The 21,501-nt window shown below is 45.3% G+C and overlaps 2 protein-coding genes across 4 annotated transcripts in view; both read right to left on the bottom strand.

Moving 5' to 3' along the window:
• ZNRF1 (zinc and ring finger 1) overlaps positions 1-19,879 on the bottom strand; it is a 109,862-nt gene extending 89,983 nt beyond the window's left edge. For 2 of the 3 annotated variants that reach the window (XM_050772791.1, XM_050772793.1), the window contains exon 1: positions 18,810-19,860. In XM_050772791.1, the coding sequence (XP_050628748.1) occupies positions 18,810-19,233 (424 nt within the window). In that variant the 5' untranslated portion in view covers positions 19,234-19,860. Of the gene's footprint in view, positions 1-18,809 lie in introns of all 3 variants that reach the window. The other variant, XM_050772792.1, reaches the window with a different exon arrangement.
• GABARAPL2 (GABA type A receptor associated protein like 2) overlaps positions 1-21,501 on the bottom strand; it is a 625,498-nt gene that overhangs the window by 581,896 nt on the left and 22,101 nt on the right. The gene's annotated exons all lie outside the window — the stretch shown is intronic.

The raw sequence follows: 21,501 nt of genomic DNA, 5'->3' as shown, positions 1-21,501 counted from the left end.
TCTCATTAAAACTATGAAACCTACAAGAGTTTAGCAAGTCTGCTGAATATAACAAGAAACCCAAAACAATTATAAAAAATTTTAAAAGCTACTATTGACAGTAAGGACCAAAAAACTATAGAGTATCTAGTGATAAACCTAACAAAAGGAATTCAAGATCTTCAAAAAACCACAAAGCTTTATCCAGTGACATTAAATATTAACAGCTTACATTACTGATCACTTACTACCTGCTGGGCACTGTTCTGAGTGATGTGGATATGCTACAAACTCATTTGATTCATATAAGAGTCCTATATGATAGATACTGTTATTATTGTTAGCTTCACTTTAGAGGTAAAGAAATTAAGGCATAGGTTGTGAGGTCACTTGCCCAAGGTTCCAAAACTAAAAATTAGCAACACTGGGATTCACACTGAAGACAGTCTGGTGCCAAGCCTGTGACCTTAATTACTACCCTATACTGTCTCTCCCAAGAGAGGGTGTCCCATTCCTGCAATAAAGGCATCTCTGGCTCAGCTGAGCCAAACTTCCAGAAGTCATTCTTATGTCATCCTGATGCCGACTTGATTTGAATTATCTAGCCTACAACTATCTAAGAAGCCCCTCTTTCAACAGACTGGATCTTTCAAGCACCCTGGGTGCAGAGGGTGGCAGTGGATTTATTTCTGTTCACATAAGGATACAGACCAACAATGATTAAAGGAGATCTCGGTCTTACGCCTAGCCTAAGTGACACCATGTCACTTTTAAGATCACATGGCTCTCCAATTCCCAGGAGAAGATCAATATAGATTTCTTAAACTTGAGAAGTTGTATTTATTAAGATCTTAAGCTGCTTTCCAGAGTCAAGAATGCAATGGATGTCAACGATTTCTCTTTCTGATAACCTTTGAGAATTCTGAGAGATGGATATGTAATATTTATTTGTATAAGTTCTGCAACTTTTCTGTAAGTCTGAAATTATTTCTAAAAAGTTTAAATGTAAATAAAATGTTTAAAATTTTTATTTTTATATCTGTAAATCAATTCTATCAGATTCATGGATAAGCCCAAATTTACAAAAATGGCTTACTGATAAACTCAATTTAATTCTAATAAATATCCTAACAGTTTTTTCTCCTCACAGAAAGTTAACAAAGCTGATTCTAAAATTTATCTGGAAGCACAGAGTGCCAAAAATAGCTAACCGGTTTTTGTTGCTTTTACTGTTGTTGCCTGTAACATACAGAACTGTTTATTCTGCTGTTTGCAATACAAAGACATCAGGAAATGTTATTGTTTGTGCAATATAGTAGGGAAAAAAATTGAAACTGCCCATTAGGGTGGGTTTGCCAGATGTCCTGTCATTAAAAAAGAATACCCGCTTTAAACAGAGCAGTTCCTGCTACTCTGTACTTCATTGTGTTGATTCTATCTGGATTCCCTTATTTGTCCCTTAGAAAGATTCAGTTAGCCAACACAGTTTTGCCCTTCCACGTAGCAAGACCTATTACAAAACCATAGTAAATAAAAGAGTAGGCTGGCCACAGTGGCTCACGCCTGTAATCCCAGCACTTTGGGAGGCCGAGGCAAGTGAATCACCTGAGGTCAGGAGTTCGAGACCAGCCTGACCAATATGGTGAAATCCCATCTCTACTAAAAATACAAAAAAAAAAAAGCCGGGTGTGGTGACAGACGCTTGTAGTCCCACCTACTCAGGAGGCTGAGGCAGAAGAATTGCTTGAACCCGGGAGGCAGAGGATGCAGTGAGTCGAGATCACGCCACTGCACTCCAGCCTGGGTGACAGAGCGAGACTCTGTCTCAAAAAATAAAAACAGGCTGGGTGCAGTGGCTCACGCCTGTAATCCCAGCACTTTGGAAGGCCAAGGCAGGCAGATCACTTGAGGTCAGGAGTACAGGACCAGCCTGGCCGACATGGTGAGACCACATCTCTACTAACACTACAAAAAATTAGTAGGGTGTGGTGGCGTAAGCCTGTAACCCCAGCTACTCAGGAGGCTGAGGTGGGAAAATTGCTTGTACCCGGGAGGCGGAGGTTGCAGTGAGCTGAGATAGCACCACTGCACTCCAGCCTGGGCAACAGAGCAAGACTCTACCTCAAAAATAAATAAATAAAAATAAAAGAGTATTAGTACAAGGATAGATGACTTTACTACTCCTCAAATGCTGCTGAGAGAGCTGGTTATTAGTATATGGAAAAATAGGCCGGGCGCGGTGGCTCAAGCCTGTAATCCCAGCACTTTGGGAGGCCGAGGCGGGAGGATCACAAGGTCAGGAGATCGAGACCACAGTGAAACCCCGTCTCTACTAAAAATACAAAAAATTAGCCGGGCGCGGTGGCGGGCGCCTGTAGTCCCAGCTACTCAGGAGGCTGAGGCAGGAGAATGGCGGGAACCCGGGAGGCGGAGCTTGCAGTGAGCCGAGATCGCGCCACTGCACTCCAGCCTGGGCAACAGCGTGAGACTCCGTCTCAAAAAAAAAATATATAAATAAATAAGTATATGGAAAAAGAAAAATATATCCCTATCTTGCCCCATGCAAATTTAATTATAGGCTGGGAGCTGTGGCTCATACCTATCACCCCAGTACTATGAATTAGTTGGATATGGCGGTTGCGCACCTGTAGTCCCAGCTACCCAGGAGACTGAGGTGGGAGGATCACCTGAGTCCAGGAGTTTCAGGCTGCAGATCGCGCCACTACAATCCAGCCTGGGCAACAGAGTGAGATCCTGTCTTGAAACTAAAGAAATAAATAATTTTTTTTTTTTTTTTTTGAGATGGAGTTTCACTCTTATTGCCCAGGCTGGAGTGCAACGGCACAATCTCGGCTCACTGCAACCTCCACCTCCCAAGTTCAAACGATTCTCCTGCCTCAGCCTCCCGAATAGCTGGGATCATAGGCATGCACCACCATGCCCAGCTAATTTTGTTTTTTTAGTAGAGACGAGGTTTCTCCATGTTGGTCAGGCTGGTCTTGAACTCCTGACCTCAGATGATCCACCCCCCGCCCCCGTCCTCTCAAAGTGCTGGGATTACAGGCGTGAGCTGCCGTGCCCAGCCAATAAACATTGGTTTTAAATTACCCATGGATTAAGGATTTAAATACAAAAGGCAAATTTTTAAAACTTTTAGAAGAAAACATAACATCTTTATGACCTCAGGTAAATAAAGTATTTCTTAATACATAAAATGTATAAGCCATAAGAGAAAATACTTGAACATTCAGTCATATTAAAATTAAGTAACCATAAGAAATCACAAAAAGAATAAAGAGATAAGCCACAAACTGAGAGAAGACACATCTACATTACATATGACAACAAAGAAATTATTATCCACAGACAAAACAAAACCAGTAAGAAACAGTTAAACCACCCAATATGAACATGAGTCAGACATGAACAAGTATTTCACAGAAGAAACAATGATTAAACATACAATATTAATACATTAATTATAGATAAATATATATTATCAAATATATAACAAATAAAATCACAACAATATACCATTTACACCCACGAGAGCTTGCCACAACTTAAGGTATGACAATATCAAATTTTGGCAAGGACACAGAACAAGCAAAAATATGTTATTTCAGGAGTGTAAATTGGTATAAGTACATTGGGGATTTACTGGGCAATATTTATGTATGAGTTAAAGATATATACACACACGTGCACGCACACACACACCCTGTAACCCCACTATTTCATGATTAAGGATGTACCCTAGAAAAACTCATTCACGTATGTAAGGAAACAAAATTTTCAAAAACTAAAAATAACTTTAATATCCATTGATAACAGATCAAGAGATCAATAAATAGATCAATAGAGTACCGCTGTGAAAATAAATGCGCTATAGCAATAAGTAGTAAAATGAATTTATATACTACCTCCATTTTGAGGTAGTATATACCTCATAATATCTTTCTCCTTCCATGCCTGCACAGTTTACGTAAAGTTTATGGAAAACAAATGCTGTTTTGGATAGCTACAAGGAGCAAAAGCATGGACACATATGGCGGGAGAAACAGGAGTGAGGGCAGTCGTTTCCTTTGGAAAGGGAAGGAGAAAATGGGAATAGGCCAGGGTACATACAATTATATCTGTAATGTTTTAGTTATTATAATCTGCTTGGTAAGGTGAGTGTATTATCTCTCTTGAATGCGTGGCGTGGCAGCTCACGCCTCTAATCCCAGCACTTTGGGAGGCTAAGGCAGGTGGATCATCTGAGGTCAGGAGTTCAAACTCCATCTCTACTAAAAATACAAAAAATTAGTCAGGTGTGGTGGCGTGTCCTATACTCCCAACTACTCGGGAGGCTGAGGCAGGAGAATTACTCGAACCTGGGAGGCAGAGGTTGCAGTGAGCCAAAACCATACCACTGCCCCTTAGCCTGGGCAATACAGTGAGACTCCATCTCAAAAAAAAAAAAAAAAAAAAAAAAAATAATTCCAAGACACCAAAGAGTTCCCATTCAGAGTCACACCACTATTTGAATTCCTGAAATGTGCAAGTGAAACCAAAATTGAAACAGCACAAACCTCTGTGACTTTTCCATTTAGTAATCGCAGGACTAAAACTCAGAGTTCATTACTAAAAGTGAATGGACAGGCTGGGCTCGGTGGCTCACGCCTGTAATCCCAGCACTATGGGAGGCCAAGGTGGGCGGATCATGAGGTCGAGAGATTGAGACCAACCTGGCTAACATGGCAAAACTCCGTCTCTACTAAAAATACAAAAATTAGCTGGGCATGGTAGTATGCACCTGTAGTCTCAGCTACTCAGGAGACTGAGGCAGGAGAATCGCTTGAACCTGGGAGGCGGAGGTTGCTGTGACCTGAGATCATGCCACTGCACTCCAGCCTGGGTGACAGAGCAACACTCTGTCTCGAAAAAAACAAAAAACAAAAAAACAAAAAACAAAACAAAAACAAAGTGAATGGACAGAAAAAGTAAGAGTCAGGGCTCCAGGCTAGAACTCATGATAAGACTTACCCTGTGGGCCCTCAAGTAAAGAGACAGAGAAGTAATTGCTACTCCTTTATAAAGGTGATCATCACTTTTCTCTGTAAGTGTTCTGAACTCCTTAGTCAAAAGATACTTTATAATTACTTGTATGCCATCATATAAAAGTGTTGAACCTCTACTACATAACCTAAGAAAAATTGGTCCTTTCTGAACAGAGGTTCCTAATTGCTTTTTCCTTGTTTGAAGGAGTTAAAAGTCATTGTTGAAGGATATGCCTGTAATCCTACAGACCTGATGCCTTCAAGAAAATTCTCTCCCACAATTCTCTCTCCTGGTTCCATGCCTGTGCCCTTTATTATGTTTTGCTGGCTCTTATGCATCAAATGCTCACTTCCTGTTTCCCCTTTATTGAGCTCTGGAGACCTGGAACCGGTAACAGGCTTTGAAGAAAAGTACAAAGCCAGGAAAACACAGAAGACAGCCATGACTTTCCAAAGGAAAGCAAATCTTAACACATTTCTAATAACCTTTCAGCCTTTCCCCCTGTCTGTAGCTTACGTAAGATACTGGTTCAGACATGAGTCCCGAGAAACTGTAAATCAATGAAGTTAAAAACAGTTAAAACTCAGGCTAGGTTGGCAGAAAAGTTTAAGACAGGCAGCTGAGATTTTATATCATAATCCTGGCTTGTTCTAAGCTCTCAGTATCCCTAAATGTTTCCTTTTCACTATCCCACAAGGAGGCTGACTGGGTGGCGTTTCCTCTGGGAGGCACTCTAAATGCTTTAGACCTAAAATCTTAGAAGAGCACAGATGACCTTACATGAATCCACTCTCTGTAAAGTGTGCCATGATCACTGCCAAGCACCAAGCTGACCACATAGAAAAGGGGGGCACAGACAGTAAAGAAATTCCCCATGACCTCTAGATGCTCATCATTAGGTCCACAGCCATTCTTTAATCCAGAAAGCTGATGTTCTGCCTATAAATGGCTTCTGGCTCTCTAACTCAAGGCCTCCCTCCATCTCATGATCCTTTTACACTACAACGGTGTTTTAATTGAAACTCCAGTCTCACTGGTCATGCTACTGCAGCAATTCACTGGGCACAGCCTTCTCTGTTCTATTCTGCTGTCCTGCACTTTGAATTCAGGGCTTGGTGTCAGCATGGAAAGCACCAGTGTTCTGATATGGCAGCCTTTGGTTATGTTCCCCCCAAGGGATTTATCATCCACAACCTACTCAAATCCCTCCCCCAACAGCTACCAAAAATTCCCCTGGTGAGAAATGCTATTATGAGAAGGGGTGGCTGCTTTGTGACTCACACTGTTTCATTAAAAAGATTTTTTTTTTTCAAACAAATTTTCAGTAGAGGAATCCAAAGGTTTTCCAAAGCCACAGCAAAACAGAACAGCTCATAATACTATTTCTCAAAGGTCTGCCACTTCATAGGAGATTCCTATATCTCAAAATACTGGAGACATTTAGATTCACTATCCTTTTGTGCTGCACTTGGCCTCTGGGTTGAGAAAGTAGGAAGGAAATGGATGAATTAAACACAGCCAACATGACTGGGCTCGTCAGATATTAAGATGGACGGCAGCTAGCTTGCAAGTCAGCCCTCATCACAGGTCTTAAGACTTGCTTATAGCTTTCCAGGGCACTGGCTGCAATGGCATGAATGTTTCAGTCATAGCTAACCAGAGTTGAGGAAATCTAATAATATATGATGTACATGGGTATTTAGGGACACTTGTTATAGCAGCAGGCAGAGCTATAAAAAAGTGTCTTTGGCCAGGCGTGGTAATGTGTGCCCACAGTCCTACCTACTCAGGAGGCTAGGGTGGGAGGATGTCTTAAGCCCAGGAGTTCATGTCCAGCCTGGACAACACAGTGAGACCCTGTCTCTGAAAAAAGTTTGTTTTTAATTAAAAAATAAAAGTTTCTTTGAAAAGCTGACTTAAATTGCTGTTATATTTTTGATCCTAAATGGTGTTACACCATTTAGATCGTTTACACAATATAAATGGACTAGAACAATATTACAGAAAACTAATTTGTTAGGTTGGAATCCCAAGGGCTCCCCCAAATCCTTGTAGAATTCCCAGAATACTCAGGCAGGCAGCAGGATAAAAGAATCTTAATGGTTCTCTCCAAAAAAGGCACCTTCTCCACAGGGAAAAAGTTATTTAAGATGGAAACAAATGAAAAGATCTCCAAAAAGCTAAGAAGTATGGGCAAAATGACCATGTCAGATGAGGCCTGTGATCTTGGGTTTTCCTACCTCTGTTCCTGAATCCAGGTTAAAGCTTCTCCTGGGCTGGGCGCGGTGGCTCAAGCCTGTAATCCCAGCACTTTGGGAGGCCGAGACGGGCGGATCACGAGGTCAGGAGATCGAGACCATCCTGGCTAACACGGTGAAACCCCGTCTCTACTAAAAAATACAAAAAACGAGCCGGGCGAGGTGGCGGGCGCCTGTAGTCCCAGCTACTCCGGAGGCTGAGGCAGGAGAATGGCGTGAACCCGGGAGGCGGAACTTGCAGTGAGCTGAGATCCAGCCACCGCACTCCAGCCTGGGCGACACAGCAAGACTCCGTCTCAAAAAAAAAAAAAAAAAAAGCTTCTCCTAGCCGGGCATGGTGGCTCACGCCTGCAATCCCAGCACTTTGGGAGGCCAAGGCAGGCGGATCACTTGAGGTCAGGAATTCAAGACCAGCCTGGCCAAATGGCGAAACCCCATCTCTACTAAAAATACAAAAATACAAAATTAGCCGGCTGTGGTGGCACATGCTTGTAATTCCAGCTACTTGGGAGGCTGAAGCAAGAGAACTGCTTGAGCCTGGGAGGCAGAGGTTGCAGTGAGTGGAGATCGTGCCACTGCACTCCAGCCTGATGACAGAGCGAGACTCCTCAAAAAAAAAAAAAAAAAAAATACAGAGGTGACTAATTTCAGAACAACTCTTCATGAAGTATGGATTAATTACTTTTCAGAGGGCTCAAGCTACTACCAACAAGAAAGCTGGAGCACTGCTATGACAAGTCTGATTCACCAAGACCAAGATGAGAGACCATACATACCTAAATACGAGGTGAAATTTCTCCAAAAATTATCCTTCTGAAAGTAAGGCACTACCAAGAGCCAAAGTACTCATAAAATCTCTCGGCATGAAACAATTCATTAAATTCTTTATTTTGAGCAAAATGTACTCAAATATAACACAGATTTATTACTTATTCCCGAGGGGAATACATTACAGTGTTGGCTATCATAAACAAGGCTTTAAAAAGTTTCTTAAAACTACACTAAAATCAACAATAAAGAAAAAAACCACCCAGGCTGGGGGCGGTGGCTCACACCTGTAATCCCAGCACTTTGGGAGACTAAGGCGGGTGTATCACCTGAGGCCAGGAGTTCCAGACCAGCCTAGCCAATATGATGAAAACCAGTCTCTACTAAAAATACAAAAATTAGCCGGGCATGATGGCAGGCGCCTATAATCCCAGCTACTCTGGAGGCTGAGGCAGGAGAATCACTTGAACCTGGGGGGTGAAGGCTGCAGTGAGCTGAGACTGCACCACTGCACTTCAGCCTGGGCAACAGGGCAAAACTCCGTATCAAAAAAAAAAGAAAGAAAGAAAAAAGCAACCTGATTCAAACGTGCATATACAAATAGGTATTTCTCCAAAAAAGATATACAAATGGCCAATAAACACATGAAAAGATCCTCAACATCACTAATCATTAGAGAAATGCAAATGAAAACTATGGGATACTACCTCACATCCATTAAGATGGCTACTATTAAAAAAAAAAAAAAAGAAACAGAAAATAACAAGTATTAGCAAGGATGTGGAGAAACTGGAAGCCTGTGCACTGTTGGTAGGAATATAAAATGGTGCAGCTGCTGTAGAAAACAGTATGGTGGTTCCTCAAAACATTAAAAATAGAATCACCAAATGATGGAGCAATTCCACTTCCGGGTATATCCTCCGAAGGACTGAAAGCAGGGTCCTGAAGAGATATTAAGAAATTCACATTTCTAACAATGAATTACAGCTATTTACAACAGCTAAAATGTGGAAGCAACCCAAGTGTCCAGCAACAGATGAATGGAAAGTGAAATGTGGGAGACAGACAATGGAATACGATTCAACCTTTACAAGAAAGGAAATTCTGAAACATGCTACAATGTGGATGAACCTTGAGGACATTATGCTAAGTGAAATAGGACAGCCACAAAAAGACAAACACTGTATGAGTCCACTTACATGCAGTATTTAGAGTATCACTAAACTGTACACTTAAAAACGGTTAAGATAGTAAATTGTTACATATATTTTATGACAGTTTAAAAAAAAAAAACTGGGGAGGTGGGGGAGAGGGGAGCCAGCACAGAAGTGTAGATGTTATGAAGCTCAGAGACATAGACTTATAATACCAAGGAGGAAATTTCCTTCTGGGTATTTGTGGCTTGGGATAAATTTTACAGAGACAGATTTAAAAAGTGGTGAATCATGCTTCTAGAAAATAGTGTTCAATGACCAGAAAGAAAAGTGGCTCTAGGGATGACAAAGATACTGAAATCAAAAATGCAGATGAAGAGTTTGAAAATCACTTTTTCTTTCGATATTCTCACTGAGAGGACAGAGGATCCCTTGTACTAAGACATATGAGGAATTTCTTGGTGGGTTCTTGGCTGGAACCACAAAGAAAAGATCACCTGCCCCAACCCAGAATTAGGGCTTTGGAAAAAAATGAGTGAAGAGAAGTAGTATATACCCTCGCTGCAGCCTCATGGACAAACACCTACTTTTATCTGTTTATTCAACAGAGGAGCTGATGAAAAGGTGAAATCTCCCAGAAGCTAAAATATACAGACTCTTAAGGAGTGAGGAAGCAAAGATTCTTGGAAATAATAAGTTAATCGCTCTATAATAAATGTATATATTCTCAGCACCTACCATAGGTCCTGGTATCCCAGAGGCTATCAATGGAATAAATGAATGTTTTTGTTCAACAGATCGTCACACACAAAGAAAAAAAAGTCTTATATTTTTAGGTCAGTCAGAGAAAAGGAAAAACAGGTCTTCCAACCTCTTTAAAGCCTGGATTCATCCTAAGCTCTTGACTTGTCTAGCTGCCTGGCTGGGGATGTAGGAAAGAGGGTAACTCAGGAAGCCCTTCTGTAGCACCAGCAGCCAAAGAAGAAAAGTCAGGAGGAAGACAAGTCCAGAAGGAAAGCGGACACTGACACAATTACCTTCTGTTCAGAGCAAATTCAATTCTCAGACCAAGGCGAATTGGCTTGGGCCTATATGCAGGCAATAATGCTTAGTCCCACGTAAAAGAAAACCATCAAATAGCCAACAATGTTGTTCCTGGTTGAACCTACCCTCTGGGAGCTGTAGAGATTGCTTAGCAAATATCTGACTAGAAATTCTGAAAATAAAGGCCAGGCACAGTGGCTTCACACTTATAATCCCAGTACTTTGGGAAGCTGAGGCGGAAGGCTCACTTGAGGCCAGGAGTTCAAGAGCAGCCTGGGCAACATGGTGAGACCAACTTCTCTACCAAAAAAAAAAAAAAAAAAAAAGGAAAAAAGTTATCTGGGCATGGTAGCATAGCATCTGTAGTCCCAGTACTCCAAAGGCTAAGGCGTGAGAATTGCTTGAGACCAGGAGTTCCAGGCTGCAGAGAGCGTGATCTTGCTATTGCACTCCAGCCTGGGCAAGAGAAGAAAAACCTTTCTCTAAAGAAAAATAAGAAGAAAAAATAAATAAAAAGAAAGCCAATGAATACATCAAAAAAGGATTCAGAGTTTATTTCTGTGTTTGGGGAGAGAAAAACTAAATGCTTGGTGGAGTTGAGTTTCAGATGCAGAAGTTCTTCTCACTTGCTTTCAGGTTCATTTGTTAAAAACTTACGATTCTCGGGTCTCCAGCTCTAGTGAATTCTGGGAGTGGGGTCCAGTCATCTGCATTGTTAACTACCTCCCTAGAGAATACTGGGCACCATTAAGTTTAAGAACCCTTTCGAATCATTCACAGAAATCAGGAGAGCTCTTGCTGTATCTGCCTCCTTCTTGTTATAGATCTACGAGTGCACTATAAATTCTCATCATGCCTCCCCTAACTTGGAGTTTACAGGGATCCAGTGAACTCTTCCTTCCCCCTTTCTCCCAACAGAGGAAAGCTGTGTGTTCAAGACTAACAGTTCTAGGGAGGTCTCAAGGTAAACAGTCTCATCAGTCTAGAAACTATTTCAGCTGCTGTTTTAGGATTAAATTTGGGGTCTGGCATGGTGGCTCACACCTGTAATCCCAGCACTTTAGGAGGCTGAGGCAGGAGGATCGCTGGAGCCCAGGAGTTTAAGACCAGCCTGGGCAACAAATGGAGACCCCATTTACACAAAGTTAAAAATTAGCCAGGTGTAGCGGCATATGCCTGTAGTCCCAGCTACTCAGGAGGCTGAGGAAGGAGGAACGCTTCAGCCCTACAGGCTGAGGCTGCAGTGAGCCATGATCGTGCCACTGCACTCCGGCCTGAACTGAGCGAGACCCTGTCTAAAATATATATATATAAAGGACAGAAACCCAACTGCTGGATTCAAGGATAAACCTGTGTTCAAGTGAGAACCTAAGATTCAGAAGTGAAACTGCTGGGTCTCTAAGAATCCCCTTCTCACACTCAAGACTAAATCCATGGTAATTACTATGAACCATCTGATTCAGACTAGGCCATGAGAAAGCCTGGAAAAGAAACAGACTGAAATTTATTTGTAACCATCATCCTAAAAGACTGAGGTGGCCAGGCGCAATAGCTCATGCCTATAATAATGCCAGCACTCTGGGAGGCCGAGGCAGGCAGATCACCCGAGGTCAGGAGTTTGAGACCAGCCTGGCCAACATGGTGAAACCCTGTCTCTACTAAAAATACAAAACTTAGTCAGGCATGGTGGTGCATGCCTGTAATCCCAGCTACTTGCGAGGCTGGGGCAGAAGAATCACTTGAACCTGGAAGGCGGATGTTGCAGTGAGCTGAGATCGCGCCACTGCACTCCAGCCTGGGTGACAGAGTGAGACTCTGTCTCAATCAATCAATCAATCAGTCAATAACTGACTGACTGAGGTTAAGATTTAGGTTTTGAGCTAACTTCAAGATTCTAGAACCACAACCTCAGTGATCCACTGTCATTAAAAACACCCCTACCTGAGGATGAGGAGGAGCAGAATCAATATCCCATTTAAGTTACCACCATTTCCCTACGAAGTTTTTCCAATTTTGAAACTGTCAAAATTGAAGCTTAGTTTTATAATTGGGTATAGAGCAGTACCCCTTGTCCAAGGCTTCACTTTACATAGTTTCAGTTACCAGTGGTCAACAGAGGTCTGAAATATTAAGATACCTTCATGCACCGCCCAACATGCATGGGTCAACAACCAACTGCATACGTGATGGTGGTCCCGTAAGACTATATACTGCACCTTTTCTATGTTTAGACACACAAATACTTACAACTGTATCACAATTGCCAACAGTGTTCAGCACAATTACATGTTGCACAGGTTGGTAGCCTAGGAGCACTAGGAGCAACATATAATCTAGGTATGTAGCAGGCTATACTACCTAGGTCCGTGTTAAGTACGCCCTAAGATGTTTGCCCAGTGACAAAATCCCTTAATGACCCATTTCTCAGAAAGTATCCCTATCATTAAGCAATGCATGACTGTACTTTGAGACAGGGAGAGAGAAAACACATTCATATAACTTTTATCATAGCATATTGTTATAATTGTTCTATTATTAGTTACAGCTATTGAGTTTTTATTGTGCCTGATTTATAAATAAAACTTTATCAAAAGTATGTATATACAGGAAAAGACACAGTAGATATAGGGTTCAGGTTAGGTACTATCCACAGTTTCAGGCATCCACTGGGGGTATTGGAACGAATCCCCTTTGGATAAGGAGGAACTACTACACTCAAATTTCTGTGCCCAATATGCTTGGGGTGAATACCACATATGTAAAATACAAAGCATGTTCCTTTTCCCGAAAGGAACTAGAGCTTGCTTCCTTTCTTTGGCTAAGAGTGGCCTAACTCAAAGTATTCCTTGTGACATGACATATTGAGGTGCATCCTTGTTTAAGATCAAAATGTACATATCCCATAAAACAAATGCTTTAAGAGCTAAGCCACTGTTTCTTACAACACCATTCAAACCTCAGTAAGCAAGAGTTAACTATGACCTTCAAGAAAGTATCTTTGCCTCGGGGTAACTTCTATTTTAAGCAAATAAGCCCTCATGGTAATAAAGAGCTAAAAATTCTGCTTTTTTAAAAAAGTTTTCATTAACAATACAAGTTTTGTAGGGCAGGAGACCCATCATGCTCTCTGGAGACCACAGAATGCTTTTCCTTCTCCAGAAACCAGGTGAAGGCCCATTACTTCAGGCACACCTATGGCAGGGCACAAAGGCTTTCTGATCCACTCCAAGGGAGCTGGCAACTCTCCCCCATTAGCTAACAATAAAAGAAAATTAAATCACTTGAGAACCCTACAGTGGCAGCAAAATAGAACCCAAGAGATATCCTGCTAGCATGTTCAAAGACTTATTAAAAGGCACCTTGGGCCAGGCATGGTGGCTTATGCCTATAATCCCAATACCTTGGGAGGTTGAGGTGGGAGGATTGCTTAAAGCCCAGAGTTTGAGACCAGCCTAGGCAACACAGTGAGACCTCATCTCTACAAAAGATTGTATAAAAATTAGCCAGGCGTGGTGGTGTGCACCTAAGTCGCAACTACTCTGGAAGCTGAGGTGGGAAGATGGCTTGAGCCCAGGAGTTTGAGGCTACAGTGAGCCATGATTACACCATGGCACTCCAGCCTGGGTGACAGAGCAAGACCCTGTCTCAAAAAAAAAAAAAATAACAAAAACAAAACACAATCACCTTGTATCAGTCTCAGTTGATGGCTTGATGACAATAAAGAACAGTTTAGACTTTTCTGAATGTGTGTGTATATATACATATATATACATATATATATACACACACACACACACATATGACTAAGAAGTTGAAGTGAAGCCCTCAATGGCCAGCCCTTTTATAGTAGAACCTAGAAAACAGCAACTTCTTTCAACATGGTGAATCCTGCATGTTTTGTATCCCACATTTGGAAATCCATACTCTGAGACAAACAGAACTACTGAAAGAGAATGACCAGACCTCCAGAATAGTACCGAGGCAGCCATCAGGAGTTACAGCAAAACTTACATTTTAACGTGGAATGGAAGGGACTCACTCTGCTTCTAGAAAGCAGCCCTTATCGGCGGCATTATGAGTAAAAGCAGCCCACCAATGCAGGTCAGACTTTAGGACACAGAACCAGATTCCATTTGGGGGCTACAGCTAGCACAGCTGTAAACCTCTCCACCCATCAAATTCTGAGACGATTAGGCCAGGCATGGTGGCTCATGCCTGTAGTCCCAGCACTTTGGGAAGCCAAGCTGGGAGGATCATCTGAGCCCAGGAGTCTGAGACTGCAGTGAGCTACAATCTTGCCACTGCACTCCAGCCTGGGTAACAGAATGAGACCCTGTCTCAAAAGAAAAAAAAAAAAATCTAGGCCGGGCGCGGTGGCTCAAGCCTGTAATCCCAGTACTTTGGGAGGCCGAGGCGGGTGGATCACGAAGTCAGGAGATCGAGACCATCCTGGCTAACATGGTGAAACCCCGTCTCTACTAAAAATACAAAAAACTAGCCGGGCGTGGTGGCGGGCGCCTGTAGTCCCAGCTACTCGGAGGCTGAGGCAGGAGAATGGCGTAAACCCGGGAGGCGGAGCTTGCAGTGAGCCGAGATCGCGCCACTGCACTCCAGCCTGGGTGACACAGCGAGACTCCGTCTCAAAAAAAAAAAAAAAAAAAAGAAAAAAAAAATCTGAGGTGACTGAAGGCAGACAACTATAAGAGAGTGCCCCCATTGGAACTCCACCACTCTCCATTTAGATGTCCTTTGGCTTTTGTGCACATTATCTCATGAGACCCTCACCATGACTCTGAGAGGTAAGCAGGACAGGTGTCTTCTCCATTTTACTGATGAATAAATTGTGACTGAGGTTAAATGACTCGCTTGCCCAAGGTCACAGGTCATGCAGCTAATCAGCTGTCTAACCAGGAAATGGGCCCAGCACTCTGACTCGCAGGCCAGCACAATCTCCAGGACACCACGCGACTTCCTAATGTTTTCAGATAAGAGGCAGAAGAGGGTACTGGCTAAGAGCCCAGGTTCTGGCACCAGCCAACCTGCATTCCGATCCCATCTCCACCACCTACTAACTGCCTGATCTTGTGTGAGTTCCTTAATCTCCCCCAAACCTGTTTCCTTACCTGTACAATGGGGGTAGGGGAGAACAGTCTTACTTCATAGACTTATAGTGATGATTAAGTGAGATGATGAACATAAAGCACTCAAATTCAGGTACTCAAAAAATGTGAGAGGAAGGCACAGTGCAGGACCCACAGCAGAGATCAAGGAACACAGTCCTGCTCTCATGGAGCTTAGACTTTAGGCAAACTGTATGCAAAAAATGTAAAAGATAAAATGTTTACAAAGTATGTTAAGAATGATTAAGGTGCAGGGCGCAGTAGCTCACGCCTGTAATCCCAGCACTTTGGGAGGCCGGTTCAGGCAGATCACCTGAGGTCGGTAGTTTGAGACCAGCCTGATAAACATGGAGAAACCCCCATCTCTACTAAAAATGCAAAATTAGCCCCAAGCTTATTAGGCGTGGTGGCGCATGCCAGTAATCCCAACTACTCCGGAGGCTGAGGCAGGAGAATTGCTTGAACCCGGGAGGCGGAGGCTGCGGTAAGCTGAAGTCATGCCACTGCACTCCAGCCTGGGCAACAAGAGTGAAACTCCGTCTCAAAAAAAAAAAAAAAAAAAGAATGATTAAGGTAACAAGTGAGTGACTGGAGAGAATAACAGGAGGGGCCAATTTTTAAGAGTGGTCTCTAAGCCCTAAGGGATCAGAAAGAGGATTGCGTGTGAAGAATGGACAGAAAAGCACTCCAGGCATAGGGAATGGGATACGTGGGGGTCACAGCACAGGGAAGCCAGGAACCTAGAGAAGACAAATGTGACCACAGCGCTTCCTCTCCCGGGATTTGTGGAGCAAGGCTGGAGCTCATGAGGATGACCACAACTATCTTAAAAACGACAAAGATGAGGCTCCAGAGAGGGGATATATCTTGCCCAAGGTCACAGCTGCTCAGAGGAGGAGCTGGGACCAGGGCTCTTCCGTATTCTACCTCTAGACTCAGCCTAAGCCCACGCTCTCTGAGATGGCCTCGGATACACTGAACTCCCCCATGTATTTCACTGACAACTGTTTTCTGTACCCATGAAGAGTTGCAAGAGCACCTTGAAAACACAAGGAAACGCATCATATCAACTTCCAGGCATCTAATCAATTGTGCACCAAAATCTTTACCCTTCTAATCTTACAACACAACAGCAAAAGCCGCTTAGACCTTACTCAAAGGCTCCAAAGCAGAAACAAGTTTTGCCTCTTGCAGCAATGAGCAACAGAGGAAACATGTCCTGGAAGATCCCATGGTCTGTTTCAGGTGAGATGGAACCGATGCTGCACACGAAGGTTCATCTCAAATGAACTGCACAGGAAAAGTTAATGACTTTATGTAAATAAAAGAATAAATCCCTAAAGCAGTGGTTCTCAACCAGAGTGATACCACCCACACCCCAGAGGGCATTTGGGAGTTCTTGGGGACATTTTGGGGTGACACACTGAACTGCTGGATGCTATCAGCATTTAGTAGGTGGAGCCAGGCATGCTCAATGTCTTGCAGAAGGACATGATGGTCCTACACAGTAAGGAACAGATTACCTACAATATTAATAGCAGCCTCCCATACACGCTTTTGACACCCTTCCCCAAAGGATTAATGTGCTCCAACTTTCCTGTCCCCACAGTTCAGTGGCTCTCCCTACTCTCACCATAACAGGATGAAAAAAAATAAGCTTTCACAGCTTAGGACTGAAATTCTGGAATCCAATTATAAGCTCATAACTTTAGCATGGAACCTGGCAGTAGCATAATAAATAAATTTTTAGTAAGAGACAGACTGAAGAAATTTCAGCAAAAAAAAAAAAAAAAAAAACTCCCTTTCTTCCTCCCTACATATCTCATGTTTTTCAACACACAAAATTCTGTGATTTTAGAGAAACTTCATATAGTGCTTTTAAGTTCAAAACCAGATGCTCATTACAGTTCTTTTAAACACCTAACCAGTCATCTCAAAAACATGGCTAACTCTCTGAACTAAATTTCATAGGAAAGATTATTAATTTCAAAATGCCTAATTTTAATCAAATGCCTGAAAGAGCCAAAGGCAATCATGTTTTGCATCTCATTCAGGTCAGAGTTCGATGAGGTCAGAAAAGCTCCAATGATATCCGGAGGTCTGTTCAGAGATTAAAATATCATCCTAACAATTCACAAGCTACTTCTAAGGGTTACCCTAAATTAGTCACTAACAGTTCGTCCCCCAACTCTATTTCACATAGTTTATAGAATTGACAAAAAACCGAACCAAATGAAAACAAACCCCAGGATATTTGCAGGGAGGGGGAAAGCGATACCCCAAAAGTCAACCCTATTTCACAGTAGGTAAAACAGTGATCCACGAGATATTACCCTCCATAAAGTACCCTAAAGGCAGGAGCAATCTTTCCCCTACACAATATCTAAATTTTCCCAACTCACCCAAAAGAAACTTAAGATGTAACTTATTCACTCAACTTGCCAATTAGCAAACAGCGGCCCCACACACCTTTTGGCCAATTTTCTAGAAGCCTGACCTAGCAGACAGACCTGTTTTCCTCCTGCCAGGCCTTTTTAGCCCTCCCAGTAGGAGCCTGGGAAATCCCCCTCCAACCTTTTGCTGGCCTGTCACCAGAAGTTCATAAAATGAATTCATCCAGATTCTCTGAATCCTCCTTTCCCCCAGTCATGTGCCAACAGTCAGGCAATAATGCCCCACCTTGACAGGCTCCCTGTTACAAAAAGATGCAGATTCACGGGAAGACCAAGCACTTAGCATGGAGCAGAAGAAAAAAGATGGAGGGAGGTGAGAGTCGTGGAGCCAAGTCTGCTGCATGCAGTACGGGTGACCAGAGCCCTGGTCCTGCAAAGCCCCCGCGAGACTCGCCGGCTGGGCCCTCCGTACAGCAGCCACACCTGTCTATGCCAGCCGCCTGCCGGCTGCTCCATTTTAAACATTTCAAACAGATCTCCAGCAGGGTGGCAAAACTGGGCACCTCTCTCTCCCAGCAAGAGTGAGAGCCCTAATCCAGGCATCACTCGCCCCTAATTTTATTTCATTTTCATACTCTCTGTTTTGGAGACACTGCTTGCTCCAACTGGCTCCATCTCTCCGTTACTGGTGAGGCAGGCACAGTGCTGCAGTGGCAGAATGGAAGCACCCAGGCTGACTTGCTCTCAGCCAGAGAAGACCGCTTCTCTGAGGAGGGAGATGCCAATAAATGGGACTCCAATAGGTAGGCTTCGCTCTGCCCTTCCACAAGTGAACACACGCCGGGAGTCCTACAACGCCAGGCTCCGCAACCTTGCAGAAAGCCTAGTTTCCAGAGGGTAGGTATCCCATTCATCCCTTGGCATCGGGAACCAAAGGGAAGGCAGACAGATCCCGGTCGTGCACTATATTCCCAAACCTTGGCACGCGCGCGAAGGCTTGGGGCGCCCCGGCGCGCCCTCCCTCCGAGGCCTCCACCACCGTGGACTCACCACTGTGCGAGCTGAACCACCTGGGTGCGATGTGCAGAGGTAGAGCATCCGCCAGCGAGGCTCGGGAGCCCAGGTACAGCATCCCGTCTCTATGGTGACTGCCGCCCGTCTCCTGGTAACCATTGCCATGGGCATAGGTGGAGTCGGACGCGGACCCTCCGCCGCCGGGCGCCCTCTCAGAGTCGCCGGTGCCCCGGGAGGCGGGGGTGTAGAGGCCAAAGGGCACCCCCCCTGCTGTGCTGGGGTCCATGCCCATGCCTGCCACCGAGCTGACCGAGCGGCTGCGCAGCCCCATGGCCCCGCCGCCCGTCCGGTAGTGCCCGAAATGGGGCGCCCCTCCCGGCGGCGGCACGGCGCTGTCATCGGTGGAGACCCCGGGGAAGGGGCCCCGGGAGCGGGTCGCCGTGCTCTGCTTGCCCCCCATGCTCGCCCGGGCCCCGGTGGGGCGGGAACCTGGAGGCCGAGACCCTCCCCCACTTCTCAGCAGCGGGGGGAGGGCTGGGCGAGCATAAAGGGGGAGGGAGTCAAAAAGGAGACCCGAAGGGAGAAAAGAAAAAAGCAAAAGAAAAAAGGAAAAAACCCGCGGGGCGGAAGAGGCAGGCGGGCGGGCGGGCGGGGATCCCAAACTCAGAATTTCAAACGATCCAAGCCAAACGCATGTTTCCCCTCAAGGTCCAAAGAGGCGCAGTCCGGCGCGGGCTCCGCGCGCCACAGGCCGCCCCCGGGCTCCGAAAGCCGGGGGAGCCGCAGGGAAGGAGGGAGGGAGGCGGCGGCGAGAGGCAGGCGGGCGCGGGGAGGCGCCGGAGGAGGCCGCCCGCCCCGCGGGAGGAGGAGGAGGACCGGGGGCGCCAGGCGCGTCCCCCGCCTCAGGACGCCGCGACCATGGACGGCGGCCCGGACCTCTCCAGGCCTCGGGCGGGCCGCGGCGCTGGGCGGCCAGGCGCAGCTCGGGAAGCCGCGGTCGCGTCGTGTCGCGCTCTCGCTTCAGTCGCCGCCGGCCCCGCCAGCCGCGCCACCCCGCTCGGTCCCGGGCAGCGCTTGCCGGCGCTCCTGGCCGCCGTGGAGACAATGGAGGGCGGCAGAGCGCAGGCGCGGCCTGCGCCCCCTCCCCCTCCCCCCGTCGGGTTAACCCTTTCGCGGCCCCTGCGGCGCCCGGGCAGCTGACGCCCCAGCAGTCCCCACCCACCGCCCGCCCCCGGCCGGCCTGTGACCTGGGCGGCCTGAGCCACTGGGCGTTAGCCACAGAAACCAGATGTCTTTGAAAAGCAAACACTTCTTAAGTCCCCGAAAATGGCAAATTATTCAGGGGGAACCACGTATGGGGGAGGGGCAGCAATGGTTCGAGGGGGTGGGAAGGAAACACCGGGAAGAAGGAGATTTACTCCTTACGCCTACCTGGCTCTGAGGGTCACCAGTCGAGCTCCCCTCCTGGCACAAATTTGCCCCCACAGCACCCTCTGGTGGACGTGATGTCCATTCTTTCGGGGGTTCCCCATCCAAGCACCCCTCAGGTCCGGAATCTCAACATTTGGCGGGGTTTAGCTATTTGGGGGTAAACAGCGCCATGGGGACACTTGTGAATCCGGAGTGTTGCTGACACTAGGTCAGAACTTCCTATTTTGGGCTTAAGCAAATGAGTAGATTCCTTAGCTAAAATGTAATTTTCAGAATCAATAGAGGTACCATAAAATGTGAATAGATATGGATATGGAAATAGAACAACGTAGCTAGAAGTGATTATAGAAACCTTCTGTCCAAGGTTGGAGCCCTGTTTTGTTTACCATGTTCTGTGTTTCGGCCTACACCACGGCCAAGGACACGGTGGGTACTCAATAGGTGTATTGTTGACCAAGCCTGCATCATTTTGCAAGGGAGGGTTCCTTTGATACCTCAGTCCGTCTTTCTCTCCTATATTCACATTCATTCAGTGAACAATTGTTTTTCTTTTTCTTTTTTTTCTTTCTTTTTTTTTTTTTTTTTTTTTTTTTTGAGACGTAATCTCACTCTGTCACCCAGGCTGGAGTGGAGTGGCCTAATCTCGGCTCATCGCAACCTCCGCCTCCCAGGTTCAAGCGATTCTCCTGCCTCAGCCTCCTGAGTAGCTGGGATTACAGGCGCGTGTCACTGCACCCGGCTAATTTTTTGTATTTTTAGTAGAGACAGGGTTTCACCATATTGGCCAGGCTGGTCTTGAACTCCTGACCTCAGGTAATCCACCCGCCTTGGCCTCCCGAAGTGTTAGAATTACAGGCGTGAGCCACCACACCTGGCCTGTTTTTCTTTTCCTTTCTTTCTTTCTTTCTTTTTTTTTTTTGAGATGGAGTCTTGCTCTGTAGCCCAGGCTGGACAACCTCCGCCTTCCAGGTTCAAGCAATTCTCCTGCCTCAGCCTCCTGAGTAAAAGCCTGTTAAAAATTTGAAAATCAGGCCAGGACATGGTGACTCGCTTGTAATCCCAGCACTCTAGGAGACGGAGTGGGGCGGGGGGCGGGGGGGATCACCTGGGGTCAGGAGTTTGAGACCAGCCTGGCCAACATGGTGAAACCCTGTTTCTACTAAAAAACTAAAAATAGAAAATAAATACATTAGCCAGGTGTGGTAGCTCACGCCTATGGTCCCAGGTACTTGGGTAGCTGAGGCAGAAAAATGGCTCGAACCCGGGAGGCAGAGGTTACAATGAACTGACATCACAT

Source organism: Macaca thibetana, chromosome 20 (genome assembly GCF_024542745.1).
Source record: "Macaca thibetana thibetana isolate TM-01 chromosome 20, ASM2454274v1, whole genome shotgun sequence".
NCBI lineage: Eukaryota > Metazoa > Chordata > Mammalia > Primates > Cercopithecidae > Macaca > Macaca thibetana.
This window is presented reverse-complemented; position numbering and strand designations above follow the sequence as displayed.